The 27,678-nt window shown below is 44.6% G+C and overlaps 1 protein-coding gene across 1 annotated transcript in view; it reads left to right on the top strand.

Annotated features, from left to right (window-relative positions):
* IL1RL2 (interleukin 1 receptor-like 2) overlaps positions 1 to 17,080 on the top strand; it is a 45,461-nt gene extending 28,381 nt beyond the window's left edge. Inside the window, exons 7-11 of the mRNA XM_012641865.1 lie at positions 1,688 to 1,817; positions 2,585 to 2,721; positions 8,929 to 9,072; positions 15,106 to 15,267; positions 16,659 to 17,080. Coding sequence (XP_012497319.1) covers positions 1,688 to 1,817; positions 2,585 to 2,721; positions 8,929 to 9,072; positions 15,106 to 15,267; positions 16,659 to 17,080 — 995 coding nt within the window. The remainder of the gene's footprint in view (positions 1 to 1,687; positions 1,818 to 2,584; positions 2,722 to 8,928; positions 9,073 to 15,105; positions 15,268 to 16,658) is intronic.
* Positions 17,081 to 27,678: the final 10,598 nt, after the last annotated feature.

Genomic DNA, 27,678 nt, shown 5'->3' with positions numbered 1-27,678 from the left:
TTTTTTTTTTTAAATAGAACATATGAAGCACTAGTGGCAAAGGAAAAATTGATAGGTAGGACTTCATTAAAAATAAGATTTTCTATTTGTTAAAAGGCAACATTAAAAAATGAAAAGACAAACCACAAGTGGAAGAAAATAATTGCAATAAGTGAACAAATGTATCATATCCATAATCTATGAAAAACTCCGCCAAATAAATTAGGAAAAGACAAGCTGGTAGAAGGATAGATGAATGACGGTTCACGACAGAGGCTATTCACATGGCCAATAAAAATATAAAAAGGTGCTCATCTCAGTGCAATCTAAGGAAATGCAAATTAAATTCACAGTGTGATACCAGCACACAAATCAAGATGGCTAAAATGGAGGAGACTGACCAAGTATTGCTGAGTATATAAAGTAACAGGAATGCTCACACACTGCTGGTGGAAGTGTAAATTGGTACAACTTCATTAGAAAACAGTTTGGCTCCATCATTTGAAGTTGAAGACTTGCATAATCCATCATCCACAAGTATGACTGGTAGATGGGAGTGTGTACCCATCATGTATCTGAGTATGTATACATGAAATGTGTACACGTGTGCCCCAGGAGACATGCATGAGTTTGTGCAAGAGCGAGGACTGTGGACACACGAGGCAAATGCAAGAAATAATGCAAATGTGTATACAGCAACATAGAAGAAATAAATAGTAGTATATTCCATTTTCTGAAGGAAGTATAACTACATGCAACAGCATGGATGAGTCTCACACGCAGATCTTGAGCAGTGGAAGCTGGAGTTCAGGGATGAATACGTGAGTGATGGCTACGTTTGTGATATGAATATGCGTGAGGCTTCTGGGATTCCGGCAATATACTATTTTCCTGATGGGGTGAAAGTGGTATGGATACTTGCTTTGTGATAATCCATTAACTTTACATTTATATTCTATACTTTTTACTATATGTGTGTTACATTTCACAATAAATTTTTTTAAATACCACCTAGAAGAAAGAACATTCCTTGAAACTTAGGATTTACCAGGCTCATGGGGCAAAATGAAGTGAAAATATAAATTTATGAAATATAACTTGTGAATGTGTGTGAAGGCAAGATGAGGGACAAGTGGGGGAAGGGCGGAGAGTCGCATTCGGTGGAATAGAAACATCACTGGATTCAAAATTAGAAATCTTGAATTCACGTCTCATTTCTTCCTCTCATTAATGTGTGACCTTAGACAAGTCACTCAATCTGTCCTATCTGGACTTCAATTTCCTCACCTGTAACATGGGGATAACAACACCTCCCCTTTTTCTGCCTTATGGGATTGTTTTGAAGATATAAATACTGAAGGAGAAAATGTGCATAAAATACTTTACCAACTATAAAGGTCTTTGCTAGTGTTACTAGGAGTAGAAGTAGGTTTGTGCACCTGCTATTGTGGAAAACATTCGGCAGAAGCTGGTGATGTGTGGCAGCTTATGCCTGTCTCTTTACAACAGCTGTCCTGGAAGGCCACTTGTCCCCTATGGCTTCTGTCCAGGACGAGAGTGAAGTCGATTAACGTTGACTCAGTGGGGTATTTCTGATAATCAAAAGATATTAAGGCTCAAAGAGTAAGGTGCATTTATCAACCAGGTGTTAACAAATTTGAAAATTTGTAGAATTTTCATTGAATATTTACGGATTTTATTCTCGTAGGCTCCACCCTTATCGTGGACTGCAACATAACCGACACGAAGGATAACACAAACCTGCGATGCTGGAGAGTCAATAACACTTTGGTGGACGATTACTACAGCGAATCCAAACGAATCGCAGAAGGAATCGAGTAGGGGGTTTGCTTTTCTGGCTTCACTAACAGCTAGCAAGAATTTCTCCATCCTAATTAATTTGGTGTAACTACTGCTTTTTTTAGATGGGAGTTAAAAAATCACTCCTTTTGGCTTTGTCCTTCAAAGATCTTCGCAGTGTTGTGCCTGGCCAAGCATCTGATTTAAAGATGTGTGAGATGCTCGTGTTCTCAGTCCTGCCTACGACATAGTTAGGGAGATGTGGCAGAAGATGAATGTGCCACAGAACAATAAGATCATTTCTCCCAGCCATTGCTTAAAATCAGTCCCCATTCAGTGATACCATGAACCAAGGCTTAAATAGCAAAACAAGCGCCAGCACAGGGACTCTTGGGGGAGATATTGCATAATCATTAGCTACCTGAGTGTATAAACTTAGTTTATGGTGGTATGCATTGAGTGGTGTAGTGAAGTCAGTGAAGTCAGAGGGCAGAGAATTTGTGTTGGGCCTTGCAGTGTAGCTAAGTGAGGACGTGTGGAGAGAACAGGGGACAGCCCTTTGGGGGCTGGGGATGGTGTCTGTAGCTAACAGAACCACACTTACTTGTCACCGTCCAGAAAAAAAATGCAAATTTGGAACTATACAAATGACATACTTCACTGGGCCACTCAGCGAGGTATTCTTAGGGTAAAATGATGGCCCAAAGTATTCTCCAAGAAAAAAATTTACCTCCAGAAAAAAGATTACAAAACATGTCGGGTAAATATGCCTCGTGTATTAATGACTGGCTCTTTTCTTTTATAGAACCCATGTTCCTTTTCAGGAACATAATTTGTACACGGTAAACATAACCTTCTTAGAAGTGAAAATGGAAGATTATGGCCTTCCTTTCATGTGTCACGCAGGAGTGTCCACAGCATACATTATGTTACAGCTCCCAGGTAATGTCCCCGTGGGCGACATACTGTTCAGAGTGTTTAAAAGGATGGCCAGGAAATGCATCTGAAAGAGAAGTGACATTAAATGCTCGGTCGCGCTGACAGGGTGGTATTAAAAGGAGAAACTACGTTTGAAATTTTGGAAAAAGCTCACGCGATGTCTGATAATGTTCTCAGAGAGAGGCTGTGATCTTATTTAGTGTATTTTGGGAGTGCCATATTAATATATATTGAGATTTTAAACATCAAAACAGAAAGAAAACAGAAATTATCCTTTATTAAGCCTGATCGCTCACCTTTTATAGCCATTTGTTTGTGATTTTCAGCTTTTAGATTGTTTATTATAAATAATTTGATATACAGATAAAATGATTCTGTATATTTTTACCATGTAATTTTGCAAAATTATCTGAGGCTGAATTCTGATATTCGAGCAGGAGGGCTCCCAACTCTTTTGTGTATCCAAATTGTGCTCCTAGCTCTGTACAGACCTTATCTATTGTCCACTGGAAGTAATAAAGCCAGAGAATAGATAGTGGCAGTCAGAATCTTGAGAACAACTTTAAAATTCGTAACACAGCAGGGGAAGTGTCTGAAATACCTTATAAAATGCAGGTGGCTTTCTAAGCCTGTTTTCTTCCCTCTCATTCTATTAAAATCATTTTGTGTGTGTGTGGGGTGGGAGGCTAGCCACATGCAAGAGAGAGGGCTTGAATTTGCTAGTGTCCCGTAATGATCAGTTAAACCATGCATCTAGCTAAAGTCCCACCAGAAACGTTTTTCTAGAACTTAACAGAAAACATCATGGTTGCTGTATGGAGCTAGCAGATGTGCCTGTGCCCCTGCCAAGCTCCTGACTTTTGTCAGCGTCTGTCACCTCCCTTAGAATATGGGTACGTGCACAGCAGCGTGCGGTTCTTGGTGTGCGCCTCCTCCACCTCACTTCTGTGCCCTGGAGATCAAGGTCACGCTGGCGCCAGCAGCCCTAACTGTGAGTGAGCACAGCACCTCTCCTCAGCCCGGGCCCGTGGGGAACCCTCTTGAGTTACATCGCGTGGAAGCACCCCCAGGCCCGTCTGCCACCACTCCCCATTCTTCCTCTTCTCACTGGCTTGTCCTTGTCCCCGAGAGTCACTTGTGATCACTTTGCGCTCGTCACTCCTGTGCATCCCATCTCTCTCTCTGGCACCTCTGGGTGATTCTTGAGGTCCCGTCATCGGTGGTGCTTTTCTTTCTGCATCGTCATCCCTGATGATCTCCTTTCCCTTGGTGGCATCAACTGTCATCCTGAGTAGGTGCAAACAAATTCCAAATCTCCGGCTGTATTCTCTCTTTCCTCATGACAGCCCTGCATTTCCAACTGTGCTTTAAAAATTATCTCATTTGATCCTCTCATATAACTCTACTTCTGGCAGTAAATATTGGTGAGTCACACTGGAGAACAGCATGGCATTACATAGAAATGTATCCACGTGTGTACTGCAGATATATTGGCTAAAGTCTGAAAGCAGATTTAAGCTGTCAAGCCTCCTGGTTCTTTCTGCTTTTCTTACCTTTGTTAATGGGACGCTTATATTTTCTGCATTTTCTAGCCTCAAAATCTGGTTCATTTTGATGCCTTCTCTTCACCTCCCTCATGCCAACACCCAATGGGATGCCAAATTCTGTGGGCTCCTCCTCCCCAGGGCTGTCCTGCTGCATCTGACCCTCCTGTCTACTCCCACCAGCGAACTGGGTCCGGGGAGTGTAGCTCCTACCCAGGACTTTAAGGGCCAGGTTTCTGGGCTCAGATCCTGGTTTGTCCATTTATGAGCTGTGTGAGCTCAGCATTGTTGCTCAACCTCTCTGTGCCTACAACTCCTTACCTGAAAAATAAGGATTGCAATAAGGCCTTCTTTTGAGGGTTCTTGTGAGAATCAATTGGGATCTTCCTTTTCACTTTTATTGTGAAATTTAGCATATGTGTAGTAAAGGACACACAGAATATACATATCACATAAATAATTGATAGCAAACATATGTGAAGCCTCCTAGATTAATAAAAACACCTTGCCAGACCTGAAAAGCTCTGTGTGTCCTTCCTGATCAAAGCATCTCTCCCCTCTCTCCAGATAATCATTCCTCCGACTTTTAGGGAAGTCTTTTCTTTGATTTTCTGTGTTGAAATCCCAAAAAATATAGTTTAGTTTTGCCTGCTTTGAGCTGTATATTAAGAGAATCATATAGCATGTTTTCTTTTCCTAGGTGTAGGGGGCTCATTGGTGCGTCAGTGGTGTGGCATGCAGTGTCATTCATTTACATTGCTCAAGCCTATTCCATTGAATAACCAGTTCATGATTTATCCATTCTGCCATAAATACATGGTCATTTGAGTTGTTTCTGGTTTGGAACTATTAACAAATAACACTGCTATGAGAATCTCTGTTCGTGTGTCCTGGTACCCATGTAGACGCATTCCTCTATGATACATCATTAGGAGTAGAATTGCCACGAGAGTCTGTGAATATTTCCATACAATGCCATATTGTTCTCCAGTGTGATTCACCCGTATTTACTGCTAGGGGTAGCATTATATGAAAGAATATAATGAGATGATTTTGTAAAACAAGAACAGAACCTGACATGTCATGAGTTTTAAAAAATTGTGTTTATTTTCATTAGTACCAACCAGGTTCCAGCCATTATGATGTGCTGTTTGGATGATTATGTTAATTTTCTAAGCAGTTTCCTTGCCTTGAGAATTTTCTCTGGTCCAGTCTGTTCTGGTGACTGTTGCAGAGTTATCTTCTCCAGTGGTGGCCATGACTCTGCCACTCCCCTGCCTGGACATTAATTAGTGCCACCTCCTTACCTCTGGGTTGAAATTGAAACTCCTGGTTTGGCATTAAGGCCTCTCTGGTCTACCTGTTCCCACTCGTTTCTCAGTCGTGGCCTTCATCTGCCCTGCGGAAGAGAGAATCAGATCAGAGACGGAGGTTGTCTTCTGTGGGCCCCATATTGTGATGAAGGAGGTGACTCTGAGGCTGGTGTAGAAATGTGCAGTGGGCCAGTGGAGACAGGGTTGTTTTCCACCTGCTGAAAGACAGAACCTGCTGGTACCTCCTCCCCTCTCACTCCCCAATGCAGAGGAAATGCAGCCTGGTTTAGGTCCTGGAGAGTGATCCAAGGTCCACCCCAGAGAAAAGAGGGGAAGCTGCCTGTAGGAATCCTTGGAGATTCCATGAGACCTGAGGTGGTTACAACTTAAATCTGCCTCAACCTAGACGTTTGAGTTCTTTATTTAGTAACCTAGACTGACGCTGGCCACTGTAAATTTCCATGCCAATACTGACTAATTGGTAAGGACTACCTGGAAGTGCTGTGTTCAGAAGGATTCTGAGGCCAAGTCCAAGCACAGGTGAACTAATGTTACTACCAGTTAACACCTGTCAGTCTTCTGGAAGGAGGCAGAGGGTCCTTTCTCTGTTTTTGGCCGGCTAAGAAGCTCCTACTTAGTCAATTCATCTTTGTTTCTGCCAACACTCATTTCACATCTCACGTGCAGCATATTTTTGGTCATGTGCCCTTTGTTTTGTTTGCCCTGAGTTCTTAGGAACTTCACTCTCTTAACTTCCAGCCTTTTGTGGTTTACTTGAGGGCAGAGTTAAGTTTACAGCTTCTCCATTTGACTTCCCTGTTCTTGCTGAGGACCCCTCCAGATTGGAATCAGATTGGAAACAACCAAGTTGTTTAGATCAGCTGTGCCTTTCTGTTAATTTTGTTTCATCCCTTGTTCTCACCTCCCATCTCAGTCGAAGGCTGGTGGTAGCCAGGTGGACTCAAATGGCGAACACCACCCTTAACAGGGCTTCTGGTGCATCGACAATGAGTCCTCCATTTACTTCTATTTCAAAGCCCCTACTCCCTTTGAACTTATTTATTAATGTCCTGTTTCCAGTTTTATCATCCTTTGGCTCATTTACAGAGCAGCGGGTATCAATACTCGTGAATGCAATGATGCCGAACCCGAGGATTTCAGACCACTCCTGTCTACTTGCCAGGGGCGTTTTGAGTCTCATTAATATTGTGGGCATGGCCTTCCCATCATGACAGTTTATAATGCCAGGATCTCTGAATTATACATTAAAGCTTCCCAGACATGGATCTTCCCAAAGGGAGAGGTGGCAGTGTTGCTCCATGAGGAATGATAACAAGAGCTGAGGAAGGGCCAAGGGGAGCAGAATATGGGAAGGAGGGAAGACTCCATCTTATAATTAGAAGCTAGCGGTTCTCACAAGTGATCAGGATTGGATTGGGCACTGTCGTGTAGAATAGTGGCTCTACCCTGGCTGCACTGGGACTTAAGTCAATGGATTGGTTTTTCTGTTTTTTTGTTTTTGGCACCAAATGTGTATTTAGTTACTGTGCTTTATTGTGCCATATATTTAAAGACATGCAATAGTAAATGGGAAATTGGGAGCCTCAAGATGTTTACAACATGGTGTGGCCTAGGGCAGGTTGTGATAAGCTTCTTAATGAGTATTTTACAGCCATTGTGAAAAACAGTATGGAGGAGCCTCAGATAACTACAAATAGAACTACCACATGATCCAGTAATCCCACTACTAGGTATATATCCCAGAGAAAGGAAATCACTATATCAAAGAGATATCTGCACACCCATGTTTATTGCAGCACTAGTCACAATAGCCAAGATATGCAATCGACTTAAGTGTCTGTCAAGGGATGGGCAGATACAGAAAATGTAGTACGTATGTATACACAATGGAATACTACTCAGCCATGTAAAAGAATGCAATCCTGTCATTTGCAACAACAGGGATGGAGCTGGTGGACATTACGTAGGTGAAATAAGCCAGTCACAGAAAAACAAATATGATATGTTCTCACCCATATGTGGGAGCTAAAAAAATTAATTTCATGGAGGTGGAGAGTAGAATGATGGTTACAAGAAGCTCAGAAGGGTAGTTGGAGGGGATGAAGAGAGGTTGATAAATGAACACAAAAATATGCTTAGATGAAGGAATACGATCTAGAGTTCAGTAGGACAACAGGACGACTACAGTTAACAATAATTTATTGTGTATTTCAGAATAACTAGAGGAGTAGATTTGGAATGTCCTCAACACAAAGAAATGATAAATGCTTGGGGTGATGGATACCCCAATTACCCTGATTTGATCATTACACATTATATGCTTGTATCAAAATATCACATGTGTCCCATAAATATGTACAACTATTATGTGCCATAAAAATTTCCTGGGGTTTCAGGAAAAAGAACCTGCTCTTCCTCTCCTTCTGTCCACTCGCCATCTACTGAGGCCTGGGGCAGCAGGGAGGGCTGACGGAGGAAGTGGTGGCTGAGGTGGGTTCTGAGAATGAGGAGGATTTCTCTTCCTCTCTCCTCCTTCCTCTTTTCTAATCCTCTCCTTCTTGGGCAGCACAGGTGTGGGCTGTGGTGAGGCAGCAAGCTGTGCTGTTCCTCTTCTGGGACGTGAAGGAGCATGTTTTCAGGGACTTGGGGTTCCAGAGGAACTGGTTCTGCTCCTTGTCAGCTCCTGCCCACCACTGGGGCTCGTCATTGCTCTGCAGGGCTCACGAGGCGGAGGAGGATGTGAACACCCTTTCGGAGGCTGCATGTCTCCGCCAGGCACCCGGGGAGCTGGTGGCACAGAGAGGATTGGGTGAGGGTTGTCTCTCGGCCAGTGCTGGCAGTGGTGGCTTCCAGGGAGACAACTGGTGGCTCTTTATTTATGACAGGAGTCCTGTTCAGTTTGGAGTAAGCAGGGGAGTGGTTACAGCAGTACTGTAATCAAGAATGTGCAACAGAACCACCTGGGGACTGATCCAAATAAACACACTTGGGCTTCGCCTTTGGACTGTCTTGTGCTGACTCAGTAGAACCTGGACGTGTGTGTTTTGAAAGCAGTCCTCGTGCAGTGGGGTCCGTGCTGCATCTACCATCGGTAACTGGGGCTCTGCAGAGTGTTCCTCTCATAGGTTTGCCAGAGCCCATTTTTTTCCTAACATTATGGTCCAGATCAGATTATTCTACTCTCATGCTTACCATTTAACTTTAAAGAGATTGTTCAGCAGTGCCCTCACTGACATCTAATGCATGTGCCCTGGTCATGTACAATGTGATCTGTATGAGCAATTGACTCTTGGTACCATCATTATTATTTTATTTTTATGTGTCGTTGGCAGCTCCAGATTTTCGAGCTTACTTGATAGGTGGGCTTGTCGCCTTGACTGCTGTGGCTGTGTCTGTCGTGTGGCTGTACAACATTTTCAAGATTGATGTTGTACTTTGGTATAGAAGTGCCTTCCGTTCTGCTGGGACCACGGAAGGTAAGTGTGTGTAATCACCAAAAAATGCCTCAAAATTGGTATCCTGTTATCCATACAACCATTTTAAATATACTTGGCAAATTTAGAGGAAGGAATCTTCCTGGGACTTCCCATGCTTCAGAGAAAGGATCTGTCTGTGATCACCAGCATTATCCTGACAAATAAAGCTTGTAGGTTCTTAGGGCCCCAGTCCACATTTGTGCAGCAGCAGGAGGAGATCTTCTTCTGGGCCCTACTGCGACCATGGTACAAAGGTTCTCTCATGCACCTTCCATCCACTGGAGGAAATTTCTCCAAGAGCAGAGTGCTCCCTGCCCATGGCGTATCCGCAGCACAGCGGTGCCTACCTAGAGCGTATATCAGGGGGAGTGATGAGCAGCCTGTGGTGGTGGCTCTTTGTAGGCCCTGTTCTTGGTGCCTGAAGGAATTTAAGTCTCTCACTCTCAGATTTGGAGAGAGATGGACTCAGGTTTGAATGTGAGTTCTCCACTACTCCCTGTGTAAATTTAGATAGATACGAAGGCTGTCTGGAAAGTATCCAGCTGTGTAATATGTTCTCATTATGTTAGCAATGGCTGGACACCTTCCAGATAGCCCCCACATTTAACTTTCTTTTCTTTCTCAGCTTGAGAAAGGAATAGAGGAAAGAAGGAAGGAAGAAAGGAAGAAAGGAAGGAAGGAAAGAAGGAAGGAAGGAAGGAAAGGAAGGAAGAAAGGAAGGAAAGGAAGGAAGGAAAGGAAGGACGAAAGAAAGGAAAGGAAGCAAGGAAGGAAAGAAGGAAGGGGGAAGGAAGGAAGGAAGGAAGGAAGGGAGGGAAATGATCAAACCCTGCTTCACTGAGACTGCCGTAGGAGTAACCGAGCTGAAGTACAGGAGCACATTCAGCAGGGGTCTGGGACACAGGGGTGTCCGTTGCTTGTCTGGAGATCAAAGCAAGCCACCCCCCACCGCTGTGCTCTGGAGTCTTAGTCTTAGTGGTGCCCATGTCCTGCCAATGCTGTTTGACACAGAAATGCCTCAGTGTGAGCCTGAAACTCTGAGCACAGGCATTTCCCACCATGGTGGTTGTAACTTTTTGTGCTACTTTCTTTTTTATTTCAGAATGGATTTGTTCTATTATGGCCTTGAAGAAAGTAATACATTCTGCTTTGGTGTCCCCTAATTAGATGGGAACATTAATATAAAGCCCAAAGAAGCCTGTGCGGCTGACATGCAGGGAGATGCACACATTTATGCCTTTCAAGTCCAGAGACGTGCAGCGATAAGAGTGGGAAAGTGGGGGACCAGGTGTCCGGGCAAGCTGTGTGAGTCACTAACGCCCAGAAGAGGTCGTTGACACTAAGCACCTGCTTTGCACATAGCATAAATGGCACAAGTTCTTGTCCACATGTTTGATAAAACATAGATGTCCTAACATAGACTTTATTCCAAATTAAATTTCAGAATTCAAAACTAGCAACCCTTGAGCAACACAGAAAGCAACGCACTCCTTTTTAACAGTAAAATTCGTTTGGGCCTTGCATGTCCAGCGCAACCTGAAGGGCTGCACATAGCCTGGTGGGGCGTGCCGTCCCTGCAGAGGCTGGCCCTGTCTGTGCCCACCCGTGACTGCGGTCCTGCCTGCGTCTTTGAGAAGAAGGCAACTCAGTCCACCACCACTTATTTTTTCTGACGCAGATGTGAGTAGTTTGGCTGCTTTCTGGTTTTTGACTAACAGAGGCCTGCGTCGCTGTCCGTGGTCTTCCCGGAAGCTCTGGCCCCGTGGTGTGTCTCTCTCCCTGAGTCACTGCAACTCCCAGGAGTGTGACTACGGCTGTGACTTATCATTGTTGAGCAGAGTGCTTGGTGAAGCTGCCAGTGAGGTTGAGTTGGGTAAGAAGAGAAAAAGGGAATAGTGACTCACCCGAGAAGGGGAGCCCCGCCCTCTGCTGGGACTGGGCTGCTGCCAAAATTCTGCAGCAGTGGGCTGAGTATTTGGAGATTGGGGCTGACATGCAGCCAGTGGTCCTCTTTTTCCTTATTCTTATTATTTGTTTTTTAATTCAGAAAAGTACGTGTGCACTTTGTGATTAAATTCTCTGCAGCTCCATCTATGAGAACTACGCTGTAATGTCTCTTGGGTGTTGGCCGTAACAGTGAGCTAGTGATGAGACTCTGAGATTAGTCCCAGATCCTGTTTACGGCTTTGTTCCCCTTGAGGATGTCTTCTGGGCTATCTGGTCACATCCAAGCAATAGATGACAAATACAAATGAGGAAGGGAGAGCAATTATATCCTTCTTGTAAGCTGTTCACCCCAACGAGGCTAGTTAAGCTTTGTAATACAATTAATAGTTAGGTGTGTATGACTCACATTTTAGTAAGAGCCATTGAAAGGCTGAAGTTGCAAGTTCTAGATATTCTCTAGCAAATCATAGGTACTTTTCAAATTCTCCTCTCAGGTGTACACGCTTGTACAAGAATGGAAAGGCCAGTTTACAGATGTGTAAGAGAGATTTGTATATGCCTCACCTTATTCCAAACAGGTCTGTGGAAAATGTACATGTAGGATAGAATGGGTAAAACAAAGCAAAACAAAACAGGCACAGCGAACAAAGGGAAATCAAAAGTAGAAGACAAATCAGGGTAGAGTTAGCAACAAGTCTTGCACAGTTTTTAAAAGTGAATTTGCCTTCAAAGCTAAAGCACAGGCGACTCCAAGACCTATTGTGTGCTGTTCCCAAAAAGCTTTCAATTGCTCATGAAAAACATGACTTTTTCCAGTACTAATTTCCAAAGGGAGATTTTTGTTTGTTTGTTTGTTTTTGTAGGGAGTCCTCATTTTTAAAGGATTTGGTATAAGGAACCTTGTCTGCAATGACATTCCCATTAAATGTAACAGCATGTTCTATGTGACTTTTCGTCTAATGTCTTCTATGTATGTTGGGGCTAAAACCACTAAACCTTATGCAATTCAGTAAAAGCATTTTCGTGAAGGCCAGATTGAATCTGTCTTGTTTTCCACTGGTCTGGTTTGATTAGACCTAAAATTCAGTGATATCATATTGAGAGAAAATAGGGAATTGAATAATCTTTAGGCAACGTTTCATAAATCTTTATATGAATGAGCTTTTGTATTTTTTTTGCCAACTGCCAATCAGGGCATCCAATTTTAAGGGAATGGAAATAAATCCTGCCCCTTTGTAGGGGTGTGGCAAAGTTCTGAAAGCACACGTGGGACTGGAAATATTGCTGGGTCTATTTTTGGAAAATTCAATCTGACGCAGTTGCGTAAGACTAATGGGGATAAGCTTTGTGAAGTTTCCTGCTCCCATTTCTCCTTTTAGCCACGCCAGAGGGAGGGGACGGTGAACCTGGCTTCGGATCCAGGCTGTGCACTTACTAGCTGGGGGACTTTGGAGAGCTCATGCAGCCGTGTTGGCCTCAGCTTCCTTACTCATCATCTGATGCTACAATTGTGTCCCTCACAGTTGGTTGTGAGAGGAAAAGGCAGGCAATGCCGGGGTGCTGTCGCCCGACAAGGCCCTTCAAAATCAGAGTGTTGATGCAAAAGGCAAAATGACTACAACGTGATCTTTGGCCATTATTGGTCAGTACATTATGAATTAGTCATTTGAAAGTGATGGAAACCCATCGCACTTTGAGAACAAGTCGGCAAGTCCTGTTTCTATTCAAAAGCTTAGTCAGAAAGAAAGAAAAAAATATTTAAAAAAAATTGAGGGCATTTTTATATTTGAGTTTTTAAAAGGCTTTCTCACTATCAGATCTCTTCTGTTCCTGAGTTTGGGCAGTGGCAAGTCCCTGTAGCCTCAGACACTTTGCTTAGAAATAGGGAACATGGAACTTTAGCAAAAGAGAATATACTTAGCAAAAGTGGTTTGTTTGCTTGTTTGTTTGTTTTATGATCAGAGGCAGTGGGAAAAAAGAGAAACAGATTGACAGAAGAGAGATACTAGTGGGCAGGGCCTGGGACAAGGTGGTGATAAACCGGAATGGCGGCTGTAGGTCGGAGACCACAAATGTCATATGTACCCAAGAGGCTGCTCTGTGGTAAACGTAGCACGAACTCAACCAGCCCTTCATCAGAACAAAAGGATAAAAATGATCAAATTTTTAAATGGGAAAATTTAATTCCTTCTCCAAAATTCAGAAACCTAAGAACTTTATGAAATGTTTCTTTTATTTCTTTTTTACATATAGAAAAAAAATTCTCTGGCTTTGAAAAGTCAGATGTGTGACATTACATTTTATATAGAAAAATATCAACTTATTTGAGTGGTGGCCCAGACTAGTGACCTTTAAGATTCCATAGGAGTTTTAGCTGGGTGGGGTTTTTGCCGACTCCAGACACAAATTAATTATCCTGTTTGTACTTGCCCGATGACCCCACTTCATTGAAAAGCTGAATCTGACTTGTCTTCAGCATAGATAGAACCTCTTTGAGCCTCTGTAAAGCCCAGCTGCATTCAGGCGTTTGGCCGGTGCTGATTGAGACCTCCTCCTCACCAGGTCCTGCTCCAGGGGCTGAGGGTAGAGCAGGAGGCCAAAGTCCCCACTCTCACACAGCTTCCCTTCATGACTGGGGTGTGCACATGTGTATGACTGTGCATGCGTGCACATGCATGAATTGGTGTGCACACATGGGTGTATGCGTATGACTGCATATGTGTGCATGCGTGTGTGCGCAGCTGCACGAGCATGTGTGTGTGCAGTTGCATGCATGTACATGTGTGTGCGTGTGTGTGTATTACCATTCTCTGCAGGTTGGCCAAGAATGGTGAGCAGAGGCCTGAAGGTTGGCAGCGATTGGTGTGAGAATTGATGGAATGAGAAAAGGCCGTATGTAAACTGTAAAGTTCTGTACACATTTTAACTTCTGTTATTTAGACAAAAACTAGAAGAATGCAAGATTTTTGCCTTCTTTTGTTAATCTTAGAAATGCCCTTTTCTCCAAGTCTGTTCATCGAATGAACTACCATGAAGAGGGAATAGAGAAGAACAGCTCCTCTCCTGGGACTGATTTGATTGGCTTTGAGTTTCCAAGCGGCTCAAAAGCACATTTTCTAATGGGTTTACCACAGTTAACCTCTTCTCCCACTTAAACCCTCTTGCCCTGCTGAAGTTCCTTATTCATTCACAGGACCCTTGAGCAGGGCCCAAATATTCCCCTTCCATTCCCTTAAGCCGTTCGCCTGTTGCCTACTTACCCTCCACTTCTAGACCCTCACTGTTTTCTAAAACTTCCCCACTATTTAAGATCCAGGAGCTGCCCCAGGTCCTTTGTGATTTTTTTCGAAGAACTCCAGACTATGGGGAATTTTCCTTTCTTGCTGTCTTTTCTGTTCCATTCGCTATTGTCATCTCATGGAGCCTTGAGTTTTACTTCTGTGTATACGAACGATCTGCTCAGTGAGATCTTGTGTCTCATTCCTCTTTGCATTGGCCAGCACAGGGACTGTTGTTGTGGTTGCTCAGTAAATTCTTGCTCATTCTGACAAGGATGACATGTACTGTTGGGTTTCACTTCTCAGCATGGCACGGCAGATTCCTAGAATCTGCTCAGATGCTCTTTCTCTCTGCAACGCAAGTCCACAAAATTGCAGTGACAGAATTCACTGATGGATCTAAATGAAGAGGAATTCGCCCATTTTGCCTGGTGCAGTTAGAACAGTCCTCTTTTGCACAGGACCCGCTGAGGGTAATGTGGGTAGAGTCTCCTGCTTTTAATTCTTGTTTCCAGCCACGTCACAGGGAGTGATGGACATAGAATAAAAAGACTTGGGGTGGAATTAGGATTTGCAGAAGTGATGCAACCTTTCTAGTCTCAGCTGGGGGATAAGACCACCTCCTCCGCCGGCCAATTTGTGGGAATGAGATGTTGCAGTGTGTCAGTGCCTAGTCAGCCAACTGAGCACTCTGAAGTCCTTGAACCCAAGCCAAAGGACGTCATGGTAGCAACTCAGGTTTTCACTGCGTTAACATGAGAGAATGTGGTAGGAGTCATTCCATAAGCTTGTCCCATTTCCTTTGCAGATGGGAAGCTGTATGATGCGTATGTCTTATACCCCAAGCCTCACCAAGAAAGCCAGAGCCACGCTGTGGACACACTGGTGTTGAAGATCCTGCCTGAGGTGCTGGAGAGGCAGTGCGGATATAAGTTATTTATATTTGGCAGGGATGAATTTCCTGGACAAGGTGTGTTTTAAGTGAGGTGTAAAAACAACAAATAAAAAAAGGAGAGCACCCTCTCTCTTCCTTCACTGTACTGATGGCAGCGACTCTGCTCACCTTCCCCAGAGAACCATAGGAAGGTTAGACCCGAGTCCTCTGCCCTCACAAGGCTCATTCCTGCACCACAATCCTGGGATTCGTGGTTGCAGTAATGTGAGTCTCATTTTGGAGTAAGCATGTAGTTAACTCATTCACACGAACAGGTGGCCAGGGATGTTGTCTTGGCCAAAAGGCTGAAAGGTGACAAGTGGTCATTTGCCCTCATGTCACTGAGACTAACAGCTGAGTATTTAAATATGTAAATCAGGTCGTGTTTAAAGCTTGTTATATAAAGTCCAACCCCACTCACTCCTCCCCTACCTAAATAAAATGGAAGTTTTGTATTTGCTTTTCCCAGTTTACAGGAATGTGGCTTTGGGCAGTTCCGTGAACATCTCCGAACCTCAGTTGCCTCATCTGTAAAATGGGGACAAGCATGCTTCCCTGGCTCAGCTGAGAGAGTCAAATGAGAAGGGCCCAGTGTGGAGCTTAGCACACATTAGACACTCCACACACCGGTTCCCTCTTGTCTCCTTTCTTTTCTTTCTTTGAAGTCTATATAGTAAAATGGTTGAAATCTGAGATAAACCTTATTTCCTAGTCACCAGGAAATGTCATTCACTCACTCATTCAACAAATATTTATTGAAAACCTCTATATGCTGGACACCGTTCTAGGCACTAGAAATACAAACATCGGCCAAACAGAAGACCTGTCCTTGGGGAGGCGACAGGCAATTCTTATATCCTACAAGAGGCATCTGCAGACCTGACAGCACCCTCAGAGCTGGGTATTTAAAGAACTGTCCCCTCCCCTCCCCAAGCAATCATCAGGGCATGCTATTTGCTTTCTACTTTAGTTGTATAAATCCTGGTCACTTAAATAGCTATAAAGAACAAGAGGAAAACACAAATACAAGATTAATACAATATTTGATCCACCTACATTTTTCCTATCCTTTTAAAATCTATTTTTTTAAAATGTGTTCATCATCTAATATACACCAGACCTTCGGCTAGTCTGGGAATACAGAGTCAGGCATGAAGACACACTTGTTGCCCGGGGAAAGTGACATACCAACGAACCACACAAAAAAGGGTGCTTCACGCCCACAGAGGACCAGTTCTTCAGGGAAAGCCAGGAAGGTGTCACAGAGGAGGTAGCAAAGGTTAAAAATCTTTGCTACTCCGTTTCTGACCAAGCCGTGTTCATTTAAAGTCCGTGTTCTCAGAGCCCGTCTGCGGTATTCTCGGTGGCACTATGACATGGGCCGTTTTAATCTTGAGCTCTGCTGAATCTTCTTTCTCTGCTTCCAGCCGTGGCCGATGTCATTGATGTAAACAGCAGGCTGTGCAGGAGGCTGATCGTCATCCTGGTTCCCGAATCGCTGGGCCTTGGCCTGTTAAACAACATGTCGGAAGAACAAATCGCCGTCTACAATGCCCTCCTCGTCCAGGACGGGATCAAGGTCATTCTGATTGAGCTGGAGAAAATCGAGGACTACACGGCCTTGCCGGAGTCGATTCAGTACATCAGGCAGAAGCACGGGGCTGTCCGGTGGAGCGGGGACGTCACGGAGCAGTCGCAGTGTGCGAAGTCCACGTTTTGGAAGAAAGTGAGGTACCACATGCCACCCAGAAGGTATCCGCCATGTTCTCCCATCCAGCTGCTACGGCACACGCCCTGCGGCCACATGGCAGACAGCAGGGAGGACAGTGCAGGGCTCGTCACCCACTGATGGAGAGTGTGTCATCCTGCGGTGGCTCACACTGGACGAGGATGCATTTCACGGGGGCTGTCCACCCCTGAAGCTTGTAGTTATGGACTCGTGAGAGGGTCTGTGTTTGTCGTTGTTTGTTTGTTTATTTGCTTTGATCAGCGCTGTTTCCTTAGGGAGAGACATGGCTTTTCCAGACGGCCCTCTTCAACCTGGTGGCTCACGGATGCTTGTGGGCACTCGCTGAGCACCGGGTAGACACAGCACTTCTGCCCCTTGGGAACAGGTCATGGGGTTGTGGAGGTAACAGTTGAAATGTCAGAAAGTTTGCCCCTGCCACGGCTCCCACGGGGCCTGAGACGGGAGCCTTGGCTGTCAGGGGATGGCAGGAGAGCGGTCTGGGGTTTGGGGAGGGCTGGCGAGGGTGCCACACTTAGTCCTTGCCTGTCCAGCGTGATGGGCCTGGGCCTTGGGCAGCGTCTGCTGTGTCTGTCTGTGTCTCTCTCACTCTGGCAGTGCCGATGAAGAGCTGCGACCACGGTCTTAGCACATTGCTACTGGAAGCGACTTAGAGGTCACCTAGACCAGTGGGGACACACTGGGGTGTGGCCACCACTGCCCTTTGGTCACCCTCCCAGTGGGCCCATGCTTTGAGAGACTGTATCTGTCAAACCAAAGTAAGAAAGAATTCGTTTCCTTTTCTTTTCAGACAGCTATACCAACCAGGATTGTGAGCAGCATGTGAGAGATGCAGTTAGCACACAGAGATGATATAATTCTAGTCCAAGGAAAGTGATGTAAGCTTCTAATGAGCCAGTGTGCCCTCGTCAATGTATGATTTAATGATTCACACAGTTTTTTAATACTAAAAATTAGCTGTAAACCTTCATCACTACTTTCCAAGATCCTAGCTTGAGGAAATTAGATACAGTCCCTTATTTAGGAGTGGCCAGTGGGGGCCGGAATGGAGTCGGCCCATGGGCAGACTGGGTGGGTGTGGCGGGAGTGGGGGCAGGAGGGTGAGCTGGGAAAACTGTGGGCCCAGGATGCAGTGGGGAGCAGGACGGGTTGGGGCAGACTGTGCCCCTCGTCCACAGGCAGTGGTTGGTGCCCAGTGTCTGGTGGGCTCTTAGGTGCTAAAGAGCCCTCTCCTCTCCTTTAAGAATTTATGTTGCAAGGTGACATAGCATGACACATTTGCTTATCATCCTACTTGTTTATTACCTTGACTTGACATTGGGCCACTCTTTTTTATTTAATAGTTGCTTTATAAAAATTTAATTGTGGTAAAATACATGAACATAAAATGTGTCATCTTAACTATTTCCAAGTGCACATACGGTTCAGTGGCATTAGGTATGCTCACCTGTTGTGCAACCATCACCACCGTCCCTCTCCAGCACTTTCTCATCTTCCTAAACTGAAGCTCTGTCCTCATTCAACGTTAGCGCCCCAGCCCCTGGCCCCAGCCCCTGGTGACCTCTGTGCTGCTTTGAGTACAAGGTACCTCATCTGCGTGGAATCATACAGTGTTTGTCCTTCTGTGACTGGCTTATTTCACTGAGCATAATGTCCTGAGGGTTCATCCATAATATTTGCTTTTTGTTCCATTATTCTTACCTAGTCCATCCCTCCCTTCTTCCTTTCTTCCTTCCTTTTTCCTACTTGAAAGGTTACGGAGAGGAGAGCAGACACTTGATCTCCGGACAGCCCCATAAGTGATGAGCTCATCGACTGCCGTACTAATCAGATGTTTGTAATTTTTTTGCATCTCAGTTTATTTCTCCAACATGAGGATCATAATTCCTCTTGGAGGATTTGCTAGTTTAATTAAAATAAACTGTTTCTCCTATTGCTCCCAAGAGGAAAACGATCGTGGCTGATCTGTTCCTCACTCTGTCCCCTCACTCCCTGCTGGCCTTTTCTTCCCTGGGTTGGTCTCTGGAGAATGTCCGTTTGTGTCTGGCTCATGAGACCTGGCCATGCCAGGGGGTCACCTGAGAGCAGGTGGCACCGTCTCTGGTCGCTCGAATGACCCCTGGGCAGTAGAATCTGGACCACAATGGGTGAGTGGTCACCGGCTTATAGTTTGGTGAGGATTTGGTGAATCCCCCCGCCATTCTGATTTGGGGGTGTCCCCAGCATCCTTCCCTTTCCCTCCCAGATGTTCCCCTCCAAAGGATAAAGGAGGCAGAAGCAGCTGTGGCATCAGGAGAGTGAAGCAGAGACTGGGATATGCCCTCTTCGAGGGGCTCCTGGCCTGCCTATGAATTTTAGTAAACAGATTCTCCAGTGACCAACCATTTATAAATGAATGACCGAGTTCACAGGACATCAGTCGAGGCCGTCAGGAAAGAAGAAAGCCAACCTGTCAGAAGAAAAGGTAGCTTCTGGAAACCTGTGAGGCCAGCTCTGTTGGTGAATTCTTTAGCTAGAATTTTAAGTCAAAAAGCTTTTCTGTCTCCCATTTTTGTCTTAAGTTTCTTTTTGTTGAAAAGTTTTAAAGATGTTTTATTAATGTAATAATATTAATGAATTATAGCAGCACATTTAAATTTTATTTTTGTTAAAATGTGTTTTGTGTCCTATGTAAGAGCTCCTTTTCTCAAGGGGACAGCCGTCTCACATACTTGAACTCTGGGCTGGTGTTCTCAGGTTTGAATAGACTCTCCTATTGTCAGACCACTGCTCGGATCTGGGATTTGGAAAACACAGCCATACATCTTAAAGGACAGATAAGGCTTCTCTGACGGCAGTAAGTTCTGCCCTTTCTGACATTGGCTCCCCTTGGATAACTTGCTGAGAGCCGTGGGTATCTCCCAAGAACAACCTGCACACACATAACATCTTGGTTCTAACTTCAGAAGGTTGACAGACTTAGTCAAGCTTGTTAGTGGGACCTTATAGCAGGTCTATAGGATCTGCTCTAGACAGTCTTTGTTTCTGTATTTATGAGATGTGATCTCAGAATTTTACAAGATTCTACGTAGAAGTCTAGTGATCAGCAAGTTGGATGAGGGAGTCATTTGGAGTCCTGCTAAAAATTATTTGGGAAGTAGCACAGACTGCGAATTTTAGTGATACTTTAACAATCAATCTTCCCAGCTGAATGCTACAAATGAGCTACAGGTGTCCTGAGATAGTTCTTCTTGGTGTGTCCTGAGTGGACCTTATCTGTTCACCCCAGTGGGCTTTATTTGTTTCTATGTGTGCCATCGCATGAAAAAGACTGGGAAACACCGATTCTGTTTTACCACGAGAGAAACAGAGGCGCAGGAAAGTGAAGTGGCTAACTAGAAACACTCAGCAATTTGTGGCAGACTTAGGACAGATACCTTGGACTTGTAACTGTGCTGTGGTTCTCATCCCACAGCAAAGTATGCCAACCCTTAGTCCTGTGGCACCAACCAATGGTTGGAACTAAATGGACAGTACTGTAAAAATCTAGGAACTGATTTCTAGAAGTACACAATTAAGGCTTCTGAGTGATTTCCCGTGATTTACTCAGGGCTTTGGCAGGAGCTTACACATTTTTGTTTTGTTCTGTCTTGTTTTTGCCTGGCAGTGGACAAATTAGTAGCATTTAGGTGCATATGGGATTTAACATTCAAGATTGAGAATTTCTTGCATGAATTTTATATTTCTTGAATGGATACTTCCTAACTGCTGGTAACTTTAAGATGAATGAGGTCAATGAATAAGGCTGTGTCTCAATTACTCATCTTCCCTGATTCCTGGGACAAATTAATTTGAGACACACCTGTGGCCTGAAGTACTGCAGTGAACTGAATTTCACCTCTCACCGGGGTCCCAACTACCTCCTAGCAATCTGGGGACCTGGAGGCTGTGTACCTAGCAGTTAAGAGCAAGAGGAACTTGAGATTCCACTTCCACCTGTGGAGCCCTTGAGAAGCTGGCCAACCTCCTTGAGTGTCCACCCATGGTGGTGAGAGGTGCAATGAGATGCTGTGTGTGAAGTACAGTATGGGCACGATAGTGATTTATGGGCAGTCTGGACACATTTGAAAAAATCCAGCCATGACATTTAAGAAAAAGCTTTCATTGAGGAGGAAAAATGAATCAACATTAAATGTTTTGCATTGGTGGCTTATGGTTTTGAAGAATCCTGTTTTCTACTAGCTTCTTAAAATGCCCCAGAGACAGGGTGCTACATGCCAGGGTCTCTGGGGTCTGTGGCTGCACCCTGTGGCATGGGATCTGGGCAGGAGGAGCTGGCCGGGCTTCCCTGCTCTGTCTCCTGGCTGGTGTCCTCTTCTACCTATGCAAGGATCCCAGCCCTGTCCTGATCCTCCCGGATGTGAACAAGGCTCCCCTCCCGGTGGCACCTCTGACTATTGTCCTTACTTACTGCTTGGTCTTGATCGTTGGGGCTCAAGGAGTTTTGAAGCCCATTCCTGGGAGGTGGGTGCTAAGTATGGCTGGGAGCCAGGAATAGCCTTCAGGGGCGCCCACTCTCCCAAGCAGTGTCCCAGGCCAGAGGAGTACTTGAAGGAAGCTCTTGAAATGGGCAGCCCCAGTCGGCAATGGCTGTCCTAGCCTGGCCTCCCGAGGACTAGGCTGGGATGGACAGCACCGTGTGACCCCTCCTGCAGCCAGACCATGTCCAATTGTCCCTCAGACACTCCATGACTATGAGGTGCTGGTGGCTGTTCGCCATTGCCATCTATTTCATGCCAACACTACTTCAGCAAAACTTGCCAGTTTTCCCTGGAAGACTCTGCTTCTCTCCAGAGCCCCCCAGAATCTCTGTGGCTGGAGCTCAGAGGCACTGTTTGGTCGGGGTGGTAGTGGCAGAGAAGAGCTTGAAGTAATGTCGGTGTAGCCTTCTACCTAAAATGGAGACGTTGTTAATTACCCCATCAAAGAATGGGTTGAGTCCTGAGGGGAAGTTGGGGGAAGGGGTGCTGGAACTCCTCCCACCTAACCACTGAGATCACTCAGTGGATTTTATCCACCAGGCAATCCTCCAAACATGCCTGTCTGCTGTTTCACACATGTTCTTCAATCTTTTACCTGGGCAACTGAACACATAACCAAGCTGCTAAAGATCAAGAAGTGTAAACTTCATACCAAATAGTTGCCATCTAGAATACTCAAATTCCCATGTCATTTTCAATGTTATTATCACAAGCTTCAGCACTTTCATTTTAAAAATTTCTACTAATTTTTAATGAAATAATAGGGATACGATGCATCAAAAATACAATAATTAAATTAGCCTGGCTTCACCACTGAAATGTAGGCAGGTTGGCAGGTAAAGGCTCAGTTGATGGTCTCAAGTTCAAATTTACATAAGAAAGGTTTCGGTGTTCAATGACTGATAACCAAAAGGCAGGTTGTATGACCCCTGAAGGCCACCCTCACTGCTCTCCTGTCCCTGTGGCTGGGCCAGTGCAGTTATGAGGTCACTGGAGTCCTTGAGGTGGCGCCGATGCTGCTAGGGTGACCCAGTGGCAGGGGCTGAGCCCAGGTAGGGCTGAGAGAGGGGACCGGTCGGAGACAAGGTGAAATAAACACAGGTGCTGAGTCTCGTGGTTACCTTTTGGTTCACCTTCCTCTGGTGACCGAACCAGACACGAAACCCACTTCCTTTGGTTTCCCCTCAAACACCGTGAGTCTGCTCGTGAGAACGGCCTGGAGAGAGACTGAGTCACATCTGATAAAGGGTCCAGGAAGGAAAGGTCTTTCCCCAGAGTATGCGCCGAGATGAAGACGCATGTGTGGAAGGCCCACGCGAGACCCGGAGGGGCCGTCCTACCAAGATGGGGAGGAGGGAGTGGGGCCCAGGCCCCTCCGGGCCTCCCACGCCCGTGGGGACCTGCGGTGACTCAGACCGCTTCCTGCCGTGTCACGGTCGGCTGACCTTTCCTCCGCTCTGGGTCCTGCTTTATATTTATAAACTTTCCTCCAACGCATGCCGTCTGGTTGACAGATCCAGGGCTGTGACTGGAAAATTAAGAAAGTGGAAAATTCCTCGCTGATTTCCATCTACGATCAGAGGCTGTTCCTCAGATGACAGGTCCACAAAGTCGGATTTGAGCTGCTGAGGTTGGCCGCTGGGAGCTGCAGATACCGGTCTGAACTGCCACACATCTCAGACGCAGCTACTCTGAGGCCCGAGAGGCAGGAGCCCCTGCCCGCCCGCACCCGGGGACGCCGTCCAAGCCGGTCTCCAAGGCTGTGCGTGGAGAGGGCGCTCTCTGCACTTGACAAGGGCCTGGAGCCCTGCCTGCTGTCGGCCAAAGTGACCTTTCCTCTGAGGTTCTCTCACTGAAGGCGGCAGTTGCCACTGCTCGCCCGTGACGCTCTGGCACAGCCACCTTGAAAAAGGAAGGAAAGGGGAATGGAAGGCACAGGGCTGCCCCCCCAGATGAACTGAACTCCAGATGGAGATTTTCTGGTCCCCGTGTGGGTTTCCTGCTCAGCCTCCATCTCCTGCCACCTCAGAAAGGGAGACCGCAGATCCGTCCTGACCAGGCTCGGGAAGAAAGAAGTGTACTCTCGTCACTGGCTACGACGACTGGCTGGACTGAAGGAGCGTGGCTTGCCTTGCTCTGTCTCCTCTTTCCTGTATCTATTTCCTGCTGCAGGGCGAGGCTGGGTTGGGATTCTAGACCCCAGCTGAGCTCAGACTCAGAGGAGAGGCGGATGGGGTGAGAGCTGGGGCCGTCGCCTGGTCGTGCTGGCTCAGCCCTACGTGGAAGCCTGGGCTTGGGCGGTGTATGCCCTTCCCCCATTTTTCCACAATGAAAAATTAAACAGTAAGTGTTAGAAATATCAGTAATTCATGAAATAAATTTCTTTCTCATTTGAGCAACATAAAAAATAGTTTTATATGCTTACCACCCCGCGAAAACCACAAACACTTCTTATCAGTTTAGAGAATGAAAACCTTTTTCTATTACAATCAAGTAATTAGCTTGTCAACATGCAAACATTTCTCACCTTGAACCTGCTCCCCGTGTGGTGTTGCCAACTGAAAAACTGGGCAAAACCCAAACTGTGATTGTAGTTATAGAAAAATGTGAGGATAACGTGCAGGAGTTTTTCTGTCACTTAGTAGATACAGTGTTTTCAGTCCGAATCACTGGCACCTTCTGTTTTCTTGGATTTATGGATTTACTGGCATTTTCCCTTTAGCCTGGGGAACCCTGCAGACCAAAGCTTTATGTCCTGGTGGGTTTGTGGTCCCCACACCCTCTGTGACCCCCCCACTTTTCTGTATTTCTCTCCTTGTCCTTGTTGTTGTCATTAGGATTTACTTCCCCCTACCCTAACCATCACCACCAATCTAGTCAGCACCTTTCTGGAAAATAAAAACATTATATAAGGACAGAAGCTTGGGCAGAGGCTGGATGATTTTCCAATACGACATACAATGTGGCCAGGCCACGGAGCCACGTTTTCATTCTTTTCCTTTTATATACCTAGAAGTATCTACTTTTTTCCAGAGAACTGTAAATTTTATTCTCTCTCCATCTCAGAGGCAGCCAAGCACAAGACAGAGCCAGGGGTGCAGAAACTAAGACTCCCGGGGTTTAGCTGAAGTGTGGGTAGCCACTACCAATGGCTTTCATATTTTTAAAACTGTGAAGTACAGGAAGAAATACATTTTACTTTGAAATTCAGTGTACATACAGACAGACACAGAATTTTTAAAATAGTTCTATTCTGTGTTATTTGTTCTATTCTACTTTGTTCTAGTCTAGTTCAATTTTTCAAAATGCTGGTCACAGTTCACCAAATTGTTTTAATGACCAACTTATGCCTTTCCAATGTAATCTCAAAAACACAGCTTCCCAGGCTGCCAGTCACCCGGTCAATCATGATACTTTGCTTTCTTCAATCAACGTGGCTTTATCAAGAACTTATTACTGCTCTTCTTTATCTGACTTCCAGTCAATCAGCTTTGTTTGTTGTTTTAAATGACCCCAGGATAGTAAAACCGAGCATAATTTCCTGCCTGTGTAAAAGCATGACATCAAGAGGAAAGGAAAACAGCCCAGTGGGTGAAGAATCTTGAGAAAGAGAAAAGCATTTCCTCCTCCCATGCATGGGACACAGAGGACAACAGCTTCACGCCTTGGCTGGGCAAAAACAGGGACGACTCCAGTGCCTTCCCACAGAGCCATCGCGCCCTCTAGTGGCGGCTGGGGACATGCTCGCCCTCCTGCCCTTCAGAGCCCTTCTCCCCTTGCCCGGCAGGAGGCGGAACGTACCTAGGCAGTGGGTGGGCAAGCGCGGGTACACATATCAGCCTCTTGAGGGGGCTCCAACCTAGGGCCAAGAATATCTTTCTGCATCTTCGGCTGTAGAGAAGGTTGCGATAATGCCATTTCCTAAGTTTGTCACCGTGTTCCTAACTTCCGAGTTTGCAAGACTGCAGCAATCTGTGCACACGTCGGAGTGGGAACCAACAGGCTCTACTTACTACAAACCCCAGAAAGGACTCTAGTGACAGTGATTCCAAAAAGGTGGCCTGGACGCAGAGTGCCTGCACTCCAGCCACAACCGCCCCACTTGCTGGTTGAGTGCTCTAGCTAACCTGTTGATTTCTGGTCCCCACGGACAAGTCAAGCTCTGTGTCTCAGCTTCCTCATCTGTAAAAGGGGGATTATACAGGTACCTACATTGTAGGGGCCCTGTAAATAAAGTGCTTATTGGCACCTGGCAAGACATCAATGAACATTGACTCTTACTATGTTGCAATAATACTACTTATTTTTATTACACTATCGTTTTTACCATAATTATTATTTCGTGCTTATTATTACGACATTAATGATAATGGTGATAATAGCTAACACTTACTGGGCACTATTCTTCTCCATACTTTACATGTTTTAATAGACTATAAGCTTTGTGAGGCAGATACTCTAAGAATTTCCACTCTGCGGATGAGGAAAAGGAAGCATATGTCAGATAAGGCTTTGGAACTGAAGAACGTAGGTGCAAGGTATCTGACCTCTCTGGGCCACTGTGTTTTATCTCTAGAAAACAGATGGAATAAAACTTCCTTGATAGGGTGGTGGTAAGGACTACATGAAAATGTGAAATGTACTTCAAGCCTTAGACAATCACTGGGTGTTGGTTTATTTTGAATATGGTAAAGCCTAGGCTACTTTATGTAACTGAGTTAATTTATAGAGTGGTTCTTAAGAAAAACCTGATTCTATAAAAAATATAAGCTCATAAACTTAGAGAGTGATTACATTTTTGCTTTTTAAATAAATGAATAGATTATAGGACTCAAAGAGTAACTCTCAAAATTTATATGAACTAAATAAAAAATAGGAAACCACAAAACACTAGAAAATATAGAAGTGTATTATATTGGATCAGAACAAGGGGAGGGGAAGAGTGACAAATTTTACTACATAATCGTAAGTAAAATAAAAAAGCATAGAACAATCTGAAAAAATATGAGGAATAGTATGAAAGATAAAAGTTGGTATCCTTACTGAATACTAGAAAAGAGGCTAGAGAATACGAACGGGACATTTACAGAATAAGGGTTAATTCAAACAAATGCCTAGTGAATGAAAAGGTGTATGACATCGCAAATGACATCATGTTACCAGTTAAAGACGTTTACAATGTGCCAGGCTCTACGCCAAGCTCTTTAGATATACTATCACATTAATACTCTCAATTATCCAATATTATCTCCATTTTAAAAACGAAGAAATTAAGTACATACGAGATTAGATAACCCACCCAGGAGTAACACAGTTGTAAGAAATGGTCCTAGGGAAATTTATCACTGACTAGATATTTCATGATATGGTAGGTAGCATTACGGTTGAATTTTTAGGTGTAATAATTGCATTATTATGTCTTCAAGGACATTATTATGTTTTAGAGGTGGTATATTGAAGCATTTGTGGATGAAATACGATGAAGTCTGAGATTTGCTTCCAAATAAGCCAGAGCAGGGAGAGGTGAAGTGCATGGAAAGTTGTGAAACAGGCTGGCCGTGAATGAGGTTCACGGGAGTGAGTAGCACTATTTTTTCTACTTTTGTATATATTTGACATTTTCTCCCAAAAAAAGGGTTGAAAATAAAATAGTTAAAAAGAAAATAAAAAAAAAAAAAAGAAAAACCCAACCCTCAGACACTTGAACAAGGTTGCCTATGAAAAAAGAAATAATAATATTCTGAAGAGCAGGATGAAGCTAGGGAAAGAAGTGTATGGTTTGGTTTTGTATATAGCTCCCCCCCTGTTATTTGCTCATTAGAAAAAACTCATAAAAACAAGAAATTACAAAAAATATTTATTATCCCTTTGGTGTCTATATGAACATTCACATAGATTTGATCTTGCCATACACACCTAATTTATTTAACCGGCCATTTCATTAATATATATGTTATATATAAAATATATATCTCATTCATATATGTGTGTGTGTGTGTATATGTATATATATATATATACATAATGTCATGTTGGTTCTGTTTCTCTGGCAAACCCTGACTAATACAATTTATAAATCTGGTTAAATAAATGTATATATAATGAAGAATTGTCTCGTGTGATTATGGAAGCTGAGAAGACCCACAATCTGCTGTCTGCAAGCTGGAGACCCAGGAAGGC

Source organism: Propithecus coquereli, unplaced genomic scaffold (assembly GCF_000956105.1).
Source record: "Propithecus coquereli isolate 6110/MARCELLA unplaced genomic scaffold, Pcoq_1.0 Scaffold171, whole genome shotgun sequence".
Lineage (NCBI taxonomy): Eukaryota > Metazoa > Chordata > Mammalia > Primates > Indriidae > Propithecus > Propithecus coquereli.
Note: the sequence above shows the minus strand (reverse complement) of the source record. Positions and strands in the feature narration are given on the sequence as shown.